The sequence below is a fragment of the Myotis lucifugus genome, unplaced genomic scaffold (assembly GCF_000147115.1).
Source record: "Myotis lucifugus unplaced genomic scaffold, Myoluc2.0 scaffold_123, whole genome shotgun sequence".
Taxonomy (NCBI): Eukaryota; Metazoa; Chordata; class Mammalia; order Chiroptera; family Vespertilionidae; genus Myotis; species Myotis lucifugus.
Genome location: NW_005871171.1, coordinates 3256595 through 3271563, shown reverse-complemented (window position 1 = coordinate 3271563; position 14969 = coordinate 3256595). Strand labels below are relative to the sequence as shown.

Sequence of the window (14969 nt, the reverse complement as noted above, 5' to 3'; positions counted from 1 at the left end):
ACACCTCTTATCACTAATAATAACCGATAATATCAGTTACAACATCCTCCCTTCGGTGGCTGTCCCAGGAAGGGCCTTTAACTCAGCAGAATGGTTCTTTTACATATCAAAGCCCTGTAACACAAAGTAATTTGTATTTGCAAAGGCCTGGTTGTAAATATGATTTACGAACATTTCTCAGTTTTATCAGAGTGATGTCCTGCCATCCCTGTGGACCCCTCCAGCTGAGCCGCGCTCTGTCCCTAATGAGGCGGTGGCGGCCTCCTCCAGGCCCTTGCGCTGCCCCAGTGGCCTCCTGTGGGGCCTTGTTTACAGCTGACAGCCTTACTATTCTGATCGGGCTCTGCTTTCTTATCATCTTGTTGTGTTAAGGGAGCATTTTCCTCTTCGTTTGTGTTTCCTGGCAGGGCTTTCTTGCCTTATTGACAGTTTGTAAAAATATGCATTAATTTGGAGTTTCAAGCATGTATCATGGTGTCTCTTTGCTGTGTTTGCTTGAAGTTGATTAATGATAGGACTTCACTTGGGTCGTTCTCGGGAGAGTTCTCTCGCGGGGTCCGCATGCTAACGAGCAAAGCAGCACAGCCTCCGCTCTCGGCCGCCAGCCGCCGCTGCCCCACAGATTCCTGGTTCGCGTGGTGACGTGATTTGTAGTCATCACCCAGGACGCCACAAGGGCGCCAGTTTCCTGTGCGCAGTGTGGTCCTCCGCCCAGCAGCATCACCAGGGAGCGTATGCACATGCAGTCTCAGTCCCCCCAGACCCGCTGAGTCACAGCTGCTTCCTCATAAACCCTCAGGGAATGGGGTGCCCAGGCCGGAGGCCCCTGGGAGGATGGCCGCTCAGCCCAGAGACCACCACGCTCCAGCCACCAGGGCGGGAGCACCTCCTGTGGCCAGGATGCTGCTCTGTGCTGTCCCGTCCGGTGGCCTTGCCTACACCTGGCCTTGAGCATTTGAAATGTGGCCAATGCAGTGGAGACACTGAATTTTTTTTTCATTCTATTTTTATTTTTTTAAAAAAATATATTTTATTGATTTTTTACAGAGAGGTAGGGAGAGGGATAGAGAGCCAGAAACATCGATGAGAGAGAAACATCGATCAGCTGCCTCCTACACACCGCCTACTGGGGATGTGCCTGCAACCAAGGTACATGCCCTTGACCGGAATTGAACCCGAGACCCTTGAGTCCGCAGGCTGACGCTCTATCCACTGAGCCAAACCGGTTAGGGCAAGACACTGAATTTTAAATTGCATTAATTTTTGTTTAAATGCCCACCGTGGCTAGCATCGCTGTGTTGGACAGTGTGGTCCTAGATGCGCTTTTGTGTTGCGTGAAACGGCTAAATTGCACTGGGCGGGCAGTTCTCTCAGTGACCCTTTCCTTGCTTCCAGGCATCCTGTGCACGTCAAGGAGGAGCCCCTGGACCCGGAGGAAGCCGAAGGGCCTCTGTCCTTAGTGACCACAGCCAACCACAGTCCAGATTTTGACCAGGACAGAGATTACGAAGACGAAGCAGTAAATGAGGACATGGAATGAACGTCTGGGTAGGCCGACCCCAAAAATGAAGATTGGAAAAAAACAAAACATGTCAAAAATGAGCAGTGACATTGTTCTCCATTTGCTGTACAGTCTGGAGGAGTCACACTGCATTTTGACAAAACTCTGAAAGGTGTAACTCAGTGCCATCCAGAACCCCATTTGGGAGTATTTTTGATTTTTCTACTTTTTGTTGAAAAAAGGAATTTGTACTCTGTGCATTGGATGGACTTGTTTGGTACTTGGGATTTTCCTCTCTTAACAGTCAACATCTGTTGTAAATTTGCTAAACTGATTCGCTTTTAGCAGCAGACTTTGAACTGCAGTCCTGCCGGCGTTGGACCCTGAGGACACCCAACTGAGCATGTGCACCGACTGCAGCCACGCCTCTCCCAGAGCGCCGGTCCGAGGGCGGCCTGCTTGCACAGTACTGCATGTTGATTATCACTGCCTTTACTCCAGCGCGGGGTTTTGTTTGTTTGGGTTTTTTTGCTTCCAGTTGGGATGGGGAAGGCCTTTGTGTGTTTTTTGGGGGGAGGGGGTTAAAAATAATTATCCCAAACTTTTTAATGTATTGCTTTTTCTTCTTATCGCTTCTCCTCTACCATTTTAAGTTCTGACCTCAGGCCTCCGCTGGGCCCGCGGCCTCCTGGAGGCTTCACGTTCTCTGTACCTTGTGATGAATGTTATAGGTGTTTTTATTATACAACGCTGAATGTCATTTCTTGTTGGTAGTTTTCTGTCACTCATTCCATTTTTCTTCAGACATCACCATGTTTTCTCTAAAGTCAGAAAACATTCCGTTTTGGTCTTTTTCAAAAAGGTCCCAAATGCTGCACTCTACACATGCAGGCCCTTGCGCAGAGGGGGCCTGCAGAGAGAGAATGGATGACAGAAAAGCGTGGGCTCGGGAGCAATGCAGGGTCCGCCACCAGCGTGCAGGAGCGGGAGGGGCTGGCTCAGACCCGCCACGTTGATTTTGCAGCTGCCTTCGTCCTCGGGGAACGCCACAGCGTCCAGCAGCACCAGGAAACGGAGCACCCACACATCTCATCATCTGGAGACTGACGTCTGGCTGTTGGAGGCTCACCTGTGTGGAGCCCGGGGACCAGCCATGCTAAACCAGTGCGGGTCTCTTTGTTTGCAGAGTGGCCAGAAAGCTGCTTCCCGAGCAGTTCTGCTGAAGGTGGTGGTGGTGGTGGATTTAAACATCAGTACAGACCTGCTTGGTGGCATCAATCTGTGTGAATGCAAATTAGATTTCAGATGGAACTTGCGGGAGTTAATGGAGACCGAGTTCAGCAGACGCTAAAGTGTTCATTTCACATGTGCAGATTTGCTGCTGCAGCTCAGTGTGTATGCCGTGTGATCACACCAACCCAGTGTCAAAACTAACTGTAGGAGACACGGAGCGAGGGGCGCGTCCGGCCGGGCCTCTGGGGAAGGAGCGTGCGGGATGTGAGGGTCACGCCAGTGCCGCCTGGCCTGGAACGCTGCGCGCTTGCAGCCTGCGCCCTCCGCCTCAGTTGCTCCTGGAGGACCGTAGCTCTTGTTTTTAGTTTGAGAGCCCTTTGGAGCTTAATTTATATTCTTTGTACCTTTTTTTCTAAAATTACCAAAGATATTACACAAAGGTAAATTATGTTCTCTGTTTTATGCTTTATCTGATGAAGCCAAATATCCTCTTATTGTTGATCAAAGGAGGCGAAAGAATTTAGAGGCGATTGATGAGATGTAGGCTGTTGCTAAGCTGAGGAAGAGCTGCTCCTTCGTAAATTTAGAAGGCCAAGCAGATGATGGAACCAAAGTTGTTACTTTTTTTAGTTGTTGGTTTTTTTCTCTGCTGTATCTCTACAAAGACCAAAATTCATTCCTGTAAAGAGATATTATGGGGCTACTGAGATAAAAATAGGACACAGTATTAAAGCAGTAAACAAAGGAAGGGAGTCCCATCTCAAAAGCACACGCCTGTGCCCTGAGAACCAGGGTGTCCGGCGGATGAGACAGTCACCACAAACTCGGAGAGGATAGACGAGCTCCCGCAGTGGAGCTGCACCGTCCGATGTTAGCCCGAGAACACACTTTCTGAAGGAGATTGGATGCCACGCTGGTTTAAGGACTGTGCTGTGATCACTGTGGTAATCTTGGTTTCTCTTGGCATATATCCTCTTTCCTTATTTTGTTTAAAGATTTTTTTTCTGATTAGGCTTTCGCCAGCATTTTTCATTTTTTAAAAAAGTAACACTCCTGTCCACTCGTAAGCTTGGTACAAAAACTCCTGTGGCGGTTGACTTGGAAGCGTCTCGGCTTTCTGTACCGGCGCAGCCTGTGGCCACTCGAGACCGTCAGCCTTCCCGGCCACGCAGCTCGGGGTGCAGGCAGCAGCCAGCGGGGCCGGGGAGGGGGCCCTGTGCTTCTCAATGGAGTGGTTGCTGGTTAGTTTGGTATTCAAAAGAGGATACAAATCTGGTAGATTAGTTCATTCTCAGCATGTGTAGCTAGACATGAGTAAAGATAACAGCATGAGAAACTGTTAGTACGCATACCTCAGTTCAAACCTTAGGGAATGATTAAAATTTTAAAAAAAGTCACTCAGTTGCACTTAGTCGTATGTCTTGCATGCTTAGTCTAAAGACTGTAGCAAAAGGTAAAAAGGAAAAATTAGACTTTACATATCGTTGCAGGTATCATAGCCTTGCAGGAGAACCAACTGAAAAAAAATTCTCAGGCTTTACAGCAAGCAAACTTCGCTCTGATTTTTACACTTCTGATTCTGTACCCCGGGGGCTGTCCCGGTCGCTTCCCTGGGGATGGTTTATTATGTTGTACATATATCCCAACGTGTCTGTGTGAATCTTCGTCTTTTTGGGGGAGGGAGGAGGGCGGTTCTTTTTTTAGATATTGTTCCTAAAAAGGAATAAATGCATACACCTGTTTGTCAAAACACTTTTGCTTTTTGTGCAACTGCTTTATATTCATGATACTTAAAAAAAGCTTTGGGGAAAAAAACTACTGTATGTAATGGAATTGCAGAATATGCTGCACATGTATTTTATTTAGTTATCCTTGCTTTAAGAATATTGGATGACATTTCCTGACACGTGGGAGAGAGAAATTCCCTAACCTTTTTTTCTTTTGCTTTTAAATTGTAACATAGTTAACAGACTTTTTTTCCCCCTCTTCTCATTGATTGGAGCATTTTGTACAGGTTTTTTTGTGTGTGTGCGTGCGCGTGGGCATGTGTGTTAATCTGTTTTTTTGATACATTCCTATCCATTGTGTCTATTCTACACTGCCTTCCTGGTGATCTTAAACAAGTTCATACATTTGAAAAGAGAAAAAAAATGTTTTAAACAATGTTTTCTCCTGCTGCAGTAAATATTTTGCATGATGAAATTGCAGGGTCACACTTTCAAAGTTTATCAGTGAAGTGGTGATTAATGGCGAGGAGTGTCAAAGCTATTGAACGTTTTGTATTAAAAAAAAAAAACTTTACAAGGTGCCAAAATGTAAACACAATTTGTTACATATTTTTTTCCAAGGAAAAGCATACTTTTGGGACATAGTCCCTCGTATCAGGCAAATGCACTGTCAGGAATGCCGACCCGTTTCTCCGGTCCCTAGAGCCTGTGCTGCCAGCCGAGTTCCGCTGCGGGACCGAGGGCCGCCAGCCGGCCCCACGGACAGGACCGCTCTGACACCGCCGCATCCCATCACCCCTAACCAACACCCTGGATTCTTAAACACCCAAAACGATGTAAATCACTAGCTTTTTTATCGTGAAAAAAAAAAGAAGTTAAATATTTCCTCTCCTTTCCACATTCCAGCTGAGCTCCATTTCCAAGGGTGCAGAGAACATGCGTTGTAAGGGTTTGAAGAGTTGCTACCTTTTGGTTAATGGTACACCCTGTTGACACTTTGGATGTGTTTGCGAGTTGGTTTTGCTTTTTTATCCTGAGAATGAGACTTGTAATCTAAAGGCATCCGTGGGCCCAGTGCAGTTCACGCGGTCTCCCCCCAGACGCCGGGCGAAGGCGGCACAGCGGGACCGTGCTCGCCCCGCTTCGAGGGTGGGCGCTGCCAGTAACAGGAATCTTTCTGTTTTGTTTTGTTTTGATAAGACATAAAAGAAACTCATTCCTTGACATCAACTGTAATTCCATCATTCCGTGTCTGTGGATGCAGACAATAAAAAAAATGTGTAGTCAGTACTGATTACTGACATGATAGCATTCTCAAATGCAATAAAATGCTGGTTGTTCACACTGGTGGTAAAAGTCGCCACAGCCTAAGTTTCTTTCCCCTTCTCACTTCTCACCGGCTGGTCCTGTCTGTTGGGCATGTGCCCTGGGTTTCGTCAGCTGCTTCCAACACGGAATTAAAATCATTGGGAACGGAGAGCTTTCAGCATCACGGAGGCCTGAAGCTCTCGTCCTCGGGGCTGCAAGTACAGCCTCCACTTAGAGAATTGGGAAAACGGGAACGAGGCGGCTACCTTTTCTCTCAAGGAAGCACACCCTTATTTTTCTTCATCAAATTTTATAGAGAAAAACAAAATGTTTAATAACTAGCATTAAGAGCAAACTGAAATTTCAGAGGAAAGCAATATCATGAATAATTCATTAGAATTTCACATCTGCAAGATTAGTCATCCAAATAAAATGCTAATGTCAAAAACATGCACCGTCTATAATATTCTCATCAAGAAATCTTTTTGCATATAATGATAAATGCTTAGAACAAATGATTTTATAAAAATATTCTATAAAAAATATGTTAGATTAGTGCACTCAGTGAAGGAAACAGTAGAGCACCAGTAACTAAATATTCCAGAAAAACCATCTTGATCTTGAGGTTTTTAAAAAACTGCATATCTTTAATAAAATTTCTTTTTAATGTTATATTGTATACACTAAGGATTAATGAATTCGGGCATCATCTTTCAGTAAAAATTAAATTGGTCCATTGCAGCAATTTTCAACCTTTTCTATCTCATGGCACACATAACCTAATCGCCAAAATTCTGTGTTAAACCAAAAAAATGTGTTTTTTTGCTGATCTGGCCAAAAAAAGTATAATTTTGATTCACACTAGATGGCTAGTTGGTTCTTGTCATTTCTTCAAATATGTTTTATTGATTTATTTAGAGAGAAAGGGAGGGAGAGAAAAACATGCAAACATTGATGAGAGAGAAAAATCAACCGGCTGCCTCCTGCACTCCCCCACTGAGGATCAAGCCCACAACCCGGCATGTGCCCGACCAGGAATCGAACCAGTGACCTTTTGGAACACGGGACAACGCTCAACCAACTGAGCCACACTGACCTGGCTGGCTGTTGTCATTTTTTATTTGGCAATCTAAGGGAAAAGAAGTCAGTTCCCGGTATTTTTAAACAGGTGTTACATGCTTTAAAAATTCTTGCAGCACGTGGGTTGAATTCGCGAGTCTCTTGAAAGCAGCGCGTGAAGTGGCCAAAGTGTGGTAATAAAAACCGTTACCTGTGTGGTTCCGAGCACATCACACAAGCGAAGAAGGGACTTAGAGATGAACCTTGCCGCCTTTACTTGGCAAGACGCTGTCATGCTGAGGAGAGGTAAACACTCCCCTGGCAGTATTTCAGGGAAACCTTTGTTCTCATGTCGGTGTTGCTGTGCAGCTGCCAGGGGGTCCCCTTCTCGCGGGCAGGCGGGCCGCCGTCCAGAAGTCCTCTAGCCTGGTAATGAGCGAAACCTCAGGCCCTCAGTTCTCGCCCGGCTAACTAAGAATGTAAGAGTTAACTGAGATTCCTTAAAATGCCAGACTTACACAATGCTGCCCACAGCATGTGCAGCGGGTGAGGTTAAATATGTACACATATTTGAATAAGCTGAAGGACCCACACCAGGCATGACTGCATTAGTGATGATACTGCAGGTTGATACCTAGTACAGTTTTTAATTGAATGTCAGGAACTGTTCTAAAGCACAATCATCATCTTTTACATATTTCAGACTTGTCACTCAGGTAAACCAGGCAGCAAACCCAAAATACAGGTTTTTCTTTTAAATGAGGACTTTTATATAAAGAGCCTAAATTCTTAGGAATACCAGTTTCACACCAACACAGATACATGAGAGTAACACCCACTTCTCAAAAAAAAAAAAATCAAACCAAAGTATAATTAGTCTTACTAGATTTTGTCTTCTTTGATATTACACATTTATGTTCAGGGTAGTGATCACAATTTATCATTGTAGTTGAGTCAAATAAAAGTATTCCTTGTTAAAATAAAGTGAAGTTGGGTCTGATACTTTCATTTAAGGAATTGACTGACTGATGAAAGGTTTAAGACAGAATTCACATTGGAGGGAAATTGAGTCACATTGAAAACACGGGTTTAACTGGAACAATAGTTGGATTAGAAAGCCATCACTCTAAATATCACCTACTTTATTTTTAAGCAATATTTGGTTTTTTAAAGAAGCAAAACCTATTGTAAAATGACCTTCAATGATATATACATATATATATATTTATTTTACATATTTACATAATGGATATTTTCATTTGAAATTACGTCTTTTTTTGGCTCATACTGAGAATATAAGGAAGGAAAAAGACTAGCTTCAAGTTATAATGATAATTTGAAGGTAACTGATCTTTCAAGAATTAATTTCAGCCAAAGCAATAATCATTATTTACCAGTGTGTGACATTTTTATCACTCATCATATTAGCAAATTTCCATCGAAAATGCTAAAATGGTTCGTCATAAGGCAGATAACTGCTCTAGCTGTAAAAATGACCAACACAAGTGCCGGTGTTCAAACATTAAATTATACTGTAATTAATAAAGACAGTTAAACTGCCTACTAGCAACAGCAATTTAGGTAACCACATTTGATCGGCAATAAATTGTAACTACATTAAAATTCCAGAAATGTTAGCAATATGGATCACTTGATGGAAGTCAGTGATGATCACCAACGCTTTTTTTTTTTTTTAACAACGGAAGCACAGGTCAAGTTGACCACAAATCCATGGACGAAGATCAGGCCTTAGCACTTTTCATCTTGTGAAACAAGTAATTACAAAGAGCTGCATCGATTTGGTAAAAAGCTTTAGGTGACATAAATTGTTTCCTGTTTAGCTTATTGCTCTGATACATAAATGTCACCAAGTCCGGTATTAATTAGGCCGGAGAAGAGCACCAGTGGCTTCCAGAGGCTCGGCAGGCCCTGCGTGCGTGTGTCGGGCGGCGCTCACGGCTCGCTCATTAGTGAGAAAGGACAGGAAAACTGCTGTGTTCAGTGAAGTCTTGAACATCGGCTCCATTTTAGGTTCTAAACTAAATTGCAGGATTTCAGATTTGCTTTCTTACCACTTGACAAAGCACCACATTTAAAAAATATCTACTAAGTAGAATAGCATTTATAAGGCATTTCAGCCTCCGAAAAGTTAACACTCTCCCTTCTCAATATATGGTACTCTACATGTTTCCTTGGGTTGATATTTCTACATTTAAAATACAATTTCAAATGGCTTGTGCATGTTATTGACTTAACATAAATCAAATGTATCATATATACTTTTCTTAGGTTGGCAGGCCACTTAGAAAAATACATTAGATTCTGGGGGGGAAAGTCTGGAGAAAATTTATTAAATAGAAGTTTTTACTGTAATAGAATATTAATGCAGACCAAAGCTCATTTGCCATTAAGCTGATCCTTTTTTAACATACACATGCTTTTTATTATTTTGCACTCAAGCAAAAATTCCACATTCAAAGACTTTCCATCTAGTCGGGAATGTCTCTGGCAAGAAACACGTCAGGAGCCTGACCTTCAGAAAGACAGCAGACCTGGGCCGCGTGGAGCGCTGGCCCCGCTAGGGCAGCGAGTGAAAGCGGCCCGGAGCCGTGCGCCGTCAGCAGGTGGGAGCGGGAGAAGCCTCGCTCTCCTCACCTCACCTCAGCGCACACAGATGGACATATTCGATTTGCAACATAAAAGATTCATTAATTACCACTTGAATATTTAAAGCTATGTTGCAATCTAACAGATTGATAAAGCAGTGAATTAAAACCTCTAATAAAATTGTAAAGATATTTCGGTAAGCTTACCCACGTTAGGGTTTAGGGAGAGATTCCAGCATTCGCGCAGAATAGAGTCTTAGCCATTTTCGAGTGTGTAATTGAAGGAGCGAGCTAAGTGTTCCGGGAATAATTTCTCACTTTCAGATTCTTACTAATTATTTTCCCAAATCTACCTTGCTACTTTAGGACCCTGGATGGGAAAAAAATCTACCGGGCATGTTGGAGAATTGAGTGTCTGATCCAGAAATTAAAACACTTCCAAAAGTACCCACTAGGCTGAAGAGTGTAGAAGCTATCACATAAAAGTGCTTTCCTGCCCACAAAATGCATTAATCTGAAAACACTCAACCTCCAGCACAAAGTTCCTTCCCTCCTCCTGCCCAGCATCAGACCCATCACCCGGAACCATCGCAGCCACTGTTTGGATCTGGGACTCCTACAGCCATCGGTGCCCAGCGTGCTCTTTGGCTCAAATGCTAGAGACCCAGACCCCGGTCACCAGTCCCAGCCCTAATGAACTGGGTGACTTTGGCAAGTTACTTCGTCTCTTTGTTCCTCAGCTTTCCCTTTCTCTTAATTGAGGCCATTTAGCTAAATGATAAAAGGGGTTCCTTCCAATTTTAAAGTTCTAAAAATTTAATAACATATTCTTCCTTGGGGACTTTTCTTGATGAAATCCATGGTCTCAGCATGGAGTTTGTGTGGCGCTCCACATTTCATCAATATTAAAATATTGTCTAATTAAACTCTGCCTGGGAACGTGACCTGTTAGGAGCAGATTTCACTGGCATGCATGCTGCCATCCATCCATCCATCCATCCATCCACAAATACTCATTAAATGACCTGTTCAAATTCAATGCTGGGGATGCAACTGGGGAAAGATAGACACAAACTTGGTTTCATGGTCCCCACTGGTTCACCGGGAAGACAGTTCTTAAACATCCCATAGGATCGTAACGCGATAGGTCAGTGCGGGGGCTGCGGGAGCCAGGGGAGGCCCGCCCGCCCACTGGGACAGTAGGGGAGCCTCCCAGAGCGCGCAATGTTTAATGGAAACTCACAGGATGTGGGAGAGTGTGCCAGCAGGGAGAAGAGAAAAGTCCCAAGCACAGCAAAAGAGCTGGAGTGTGAGCCATGGGACTGCAGAGCAGGGTCAGCAAGAGATTTTCTAGAAAACATGCAGTTGCCGTAAATCAAGCACATGGCAAAATCATCATTGCGATCACTGTTAACAAGTCTGAGTGCTTCACAGTCCAGCTCCGTGATTCCGAGGTGTTGCTGACCCAGCTGCCCGTTCAGGCAAGGAAGCTGCTCCTCTCCCGCCCCTCCCTCCCCCACCCCCACCCCCCGCCGCACTGGCCACTCGCTCTCACTAGACACCAGGCACCTCAGAGTTTTTATTTTCTTTCTGGTGGATGTTCTTTGCTTGGTTCTCGGCGCAGCTCACACCCTCCACTCTCCCCGTGTTCTAGGAGAGAGGCGTTTCCGGCCACGCAGTAACATGACGCCCTCACCAGGCCTTGCCCACCGTATTGTTTCCACGGTGCCCGCACCTCTCCACATCGCACACCCATCGGCATCTTTGCTTACAGCCATCTCCCTCCCAGCACCAGGGCGGCACGAGGACCAGGAATTCCTGCACACGTTGTTGTGTGAATGAGCAAAGGTTACACTGCTAGGAAGGTCGGGGGTGGCATGAACCCCCCAGCCAGACCCCAGAGCTGTCCGCATAAACCATTCTACTGTATTTCATGGCCAACCTGACTAAACTTCATTCCCGAGATTCTCACACCAAACCTGCAAGTAGGAATGGTCACCGGCATTTGCAGCCGACACGGGCTTCCCAAGGAGCCCGCTCAAGGCCGTAGTTGTCTCCAGCCCACCTGTTGGTACTGGTCAGGTCACCTGCTTCTAAAGAGCCTCCCAGCAAGTGACTTTCAGGCAAAGGTAGCAAATACACTCACCTGACAAATATAGATTGAAAGCAGAATCGTTGTTCATTTGTAAGATATTACAAAGTCATTACATAATGTGGAGATAAAACATTTAAATGAGCGCCCACTGTTCAGTGTGGGAACAAGACTCCGGGTCCGTGTGTGCCTGGGCCTTTATGACTTGCCTCACCTCGGACTGCACGGTGAGCAGGCCTAGACCTTCCTTGAATCCTCCAATGAGGTAACTGAGAGTCTGCCTGATAGGTAGACCACGCTTCTAGATCCAGAGCCCCACCCTTTAGCTGCGACCCACTGTCCCTGGGAAAACGCATAAAGCAGCCGTGAGCTTCCTGAGGACAGTGCTCCCCGTCTTGTTCCCGCAGGACACCCTGACTGCCCGCGACTGAGAGACGCTGGGAGCTGGAACCGACAGGCCTGGAAGAGGAGCCAGGTAAACAGGTGTCAGCCTCCCTGGCCTCTCGATGACCAGACAACCTCGGTCAAGTTCCTTAAACCTCTGCGAGCTTCAGTAAAAATTCCCCCGTTACAAGATAGTTGTGCATGACTAAGCGAGAGAGTGTATGCAGAGAGTAAGCCATGGAATACACTGTAAACAAATGGAATAGAGTTTTGAGAACAAACAGACCCCAGTGCCTGTCCTCGTGCCCTTTATACTCCAGCTGGGAGCCGAGCCTTCATGAAACAGCCTCCCATGGAAATGTAAAATTCCCAGTGTTACCAAAAGATGTGGTCCACAGAGGGACGTGTGCTTGAGAAGAAGGGCCAGGGAATATGTCTTCTAAACAAGACACGGAGCGAAGACCCAAAAGGTGAGTAAAAATCAGCCAGGTGCTCTTTCAGTAACTTAGTTTACCAGTCTTCATTTCCATCTGAGCAGGGAGCACCCCTACTTTTCTCTTGGAGAGCCAGCCCTCCACACCCACCCCTGCCCCATCAATGTTGCTGCAGCCACAGCAGCACTTTAATTTGCCTGCTGCATGCTTATCCCAAGACTTTTATTAAAACCATTGAGAGAAATATTCTTTTTGAAGGAGTTGTTGATTGGCTAGGACCTATTATGACTATTTTTGCTGTAATACGGAAAGGGCCCACCTAAATTAAAGGAGAGAAGAAAACAGAGACAAAAGAGGAGGAGACACGGGTGGAAGCCCAGAACAAGACTGAAAGCTGAGACCAAGACAAGATGGGAACCCAGGAGGGGAGACTGAAAGCAAAACTGGGAATGAAAAGCAGATACACTGACCACATCATGTGGACTCCTGGATCCAGCCATGCCTGAAGCTAGTTTTTATACTCCTGGATTTTCAATTACATGAGCCAATAAATTCTCTTGTGTAAGCTAGTTTGAGTTGGCTTTCTGTTTTTTGTAATCAAATGTACTATGGAGTGGGGTTCATTTCACAGAGGGAACAACATTCACCAAGGCCCTGTGGCAGGAAAGAGAATTCCAAGTTCAAGGATATGAAAGGAGGCCTGTGCGTGTGCAGCTCCGACTGTGAAGGGGGGCATGGGCGGGTTGATGCTCAAGATGGAGGCCAGGGCTGGACTGCTCACGATCATGGCTTCATGAGAAACAATCATGTGACATTCTAAGTACACATTCTAAATTACCCTTCTGTCCTTTTGCAGGTAAAATTAGAACCAAAGCACAGTGGTATTGGGAGAAGATTGGCACCTCTTTGGGGCTGGAAGAGGGACGTGAGTGTTTTGTACTCTCATCAAGTCCAACATAATCCAAGATGCCAAAAAGGGCTGGAGAGCTGAGTCATTGGACAATGATTAGATGATTTTTATATCATTTCTCGGTCAGAGCGAATTCGGCTTCAGGCTGACTAAATGCCAGGAGCACAGCCATCCAACAGTGGTAAATTTTCAAAAATGTCTTCAGAGTTTCAAATAAGCATGTCAATTAAAAATATAAAAGATGCTAAAGAACAGAGCAAGATGAGACGACAGAGAATGGACTCAGAGGGTCCGCATACTTCATGTGCTTCCTTCCCCACTAAATGTTTTACTCCCCCCAGACTTCCTCTCCCTGTGTCTACACCACACTCCCTCCTACCATAGGTGGTTTCTTCAGCTGAAACACAGCTGGCGATAGTGTCACTGCTTTTGCCCAGGGTCCAGTTTTGACTGTTGGTGGTCTATGCCGTATCAGCTGTTCAATATTGTGGATATTGCCCACGGTCTCCCCTCTGTAAATAAACTGATCACAGGCAGTGCCATATCTGTGGGTCCAGAGTCAATGTCCCCTGTCACACCATCAGAGAATTCGAGGGGAGGACTCTGATTGGCCCAACCTCGATCATCCCCTCCTCTCTCAATCATAATGACTGACAGAGGGAGGGGTGTCCTCTAACTGGCCATGCCTGTGGGAAATGTTTGCCAGATAAAACTGTTCCTTCTAAGAAAAGAGGTAGTTCCAGGGAGGCCCAAACAATGGTCCCCTCCCCTACTAGTGCTAAGCTTTGTGTTGAGCTCACATCATTAACGGAGGGTTCCCCAGCCCTCACGTTGTTTATGATCTGTTCACACCTTAGAGACAGACATTGATCCAACAAGCAGCTACACTAAATGCTTACCCTGTGTCAGACAGCTTGTTAGATTCTGGGGATTCAGTAGTGAACAACACAGAAAATAATGCCAGCCTCCCAAAGCTTCCTTTCTAGAAAGGGGAAACAGACAATAGTAGGGTAAATGGGGATTAGTGGCTGGCAGAGAAAGAGAGAGCAGGGAGGAGGGATAGAAAGTGCTGGGGAGAGGGCTGGGGGGTGATTGCCATAGTAAAGACCTCAACGGTGAGGTGACATTTGAGTAAAGATTTGAAGGTAACAAGCCACGTAGGTATCCGGGAGAAGAACATTCTGGACAGAGGGAACAGAAGCGGCAAAGGCTCTGAGGGTCCAACACAGAGTGGGGAAGAGGGTGTGAGAAATAGGGACAAAGGGAACGGGCAGCAGATGATGCTGTGCCTCAGTGGTCTCATTGTGAGGACATTTGCTTTTCTTCTTGGTGAGATGGAAGCCATTGGTGGTTATGAGCACAAAAATGACATCCACAGGCTTGGGTTTTAAAATGATGCCTCTGGATGCTGGGTTTTAAATATAAGGAAACAAGTGTGGAAGCAGAAGGACGAGTTACAAGAAGGACTGTGATGGCTGGAACTAAGGCAGCAGCAGTAGAGGTTGTGAGGAGGCTTATATTTTGAAAATAGAGCCAATTGAATTTACTGTTGAATATCATGTCAATCATGAGAAATGAAAAGGGTCAATGGAGACCCAAGTCTTTTGGTGAGATAAACTGAAAGGGTAGTGTTGCCATTCACCAACTGAGAATTCTTCAAGAGGAACGATTTTATGGTAATATCAAGAGATTGTTCTAGACTCAAGGCTTCTTGA

General features: G+C 45.3%; 1 protein-coding gene across 7 annotated transcripts in view; it reads left to right on the top strand.

The window, feature by feature from the left end:
* Window positions 1-5820, top strand: part of FOXP1 (forkhead box P1) — a 213530-nt gene extending 207710 nt beyond the window's left edge. For 6 of the 7 annotated variants that reach the window (XM_023758106.1, XM_023758108.1, XM_023758109.1 and 3 more), the window contains one exon: window positions 1396-5820. In XM_023758106.1, coding sequence (XP_023613874.1) covers window positions 1396-1540 — 145 coding nt within the window. In that variant the 3' untranslated portion in view covers window positions 1541-5820. The remainder of the gene's footprint in view (window positions 1-1395) is intronic. The other variant, XM_023758107.1, reaches the window with a different exon arrangement.
* Window positions 5821-14969: the final 9149 nt, after the last annotated feature.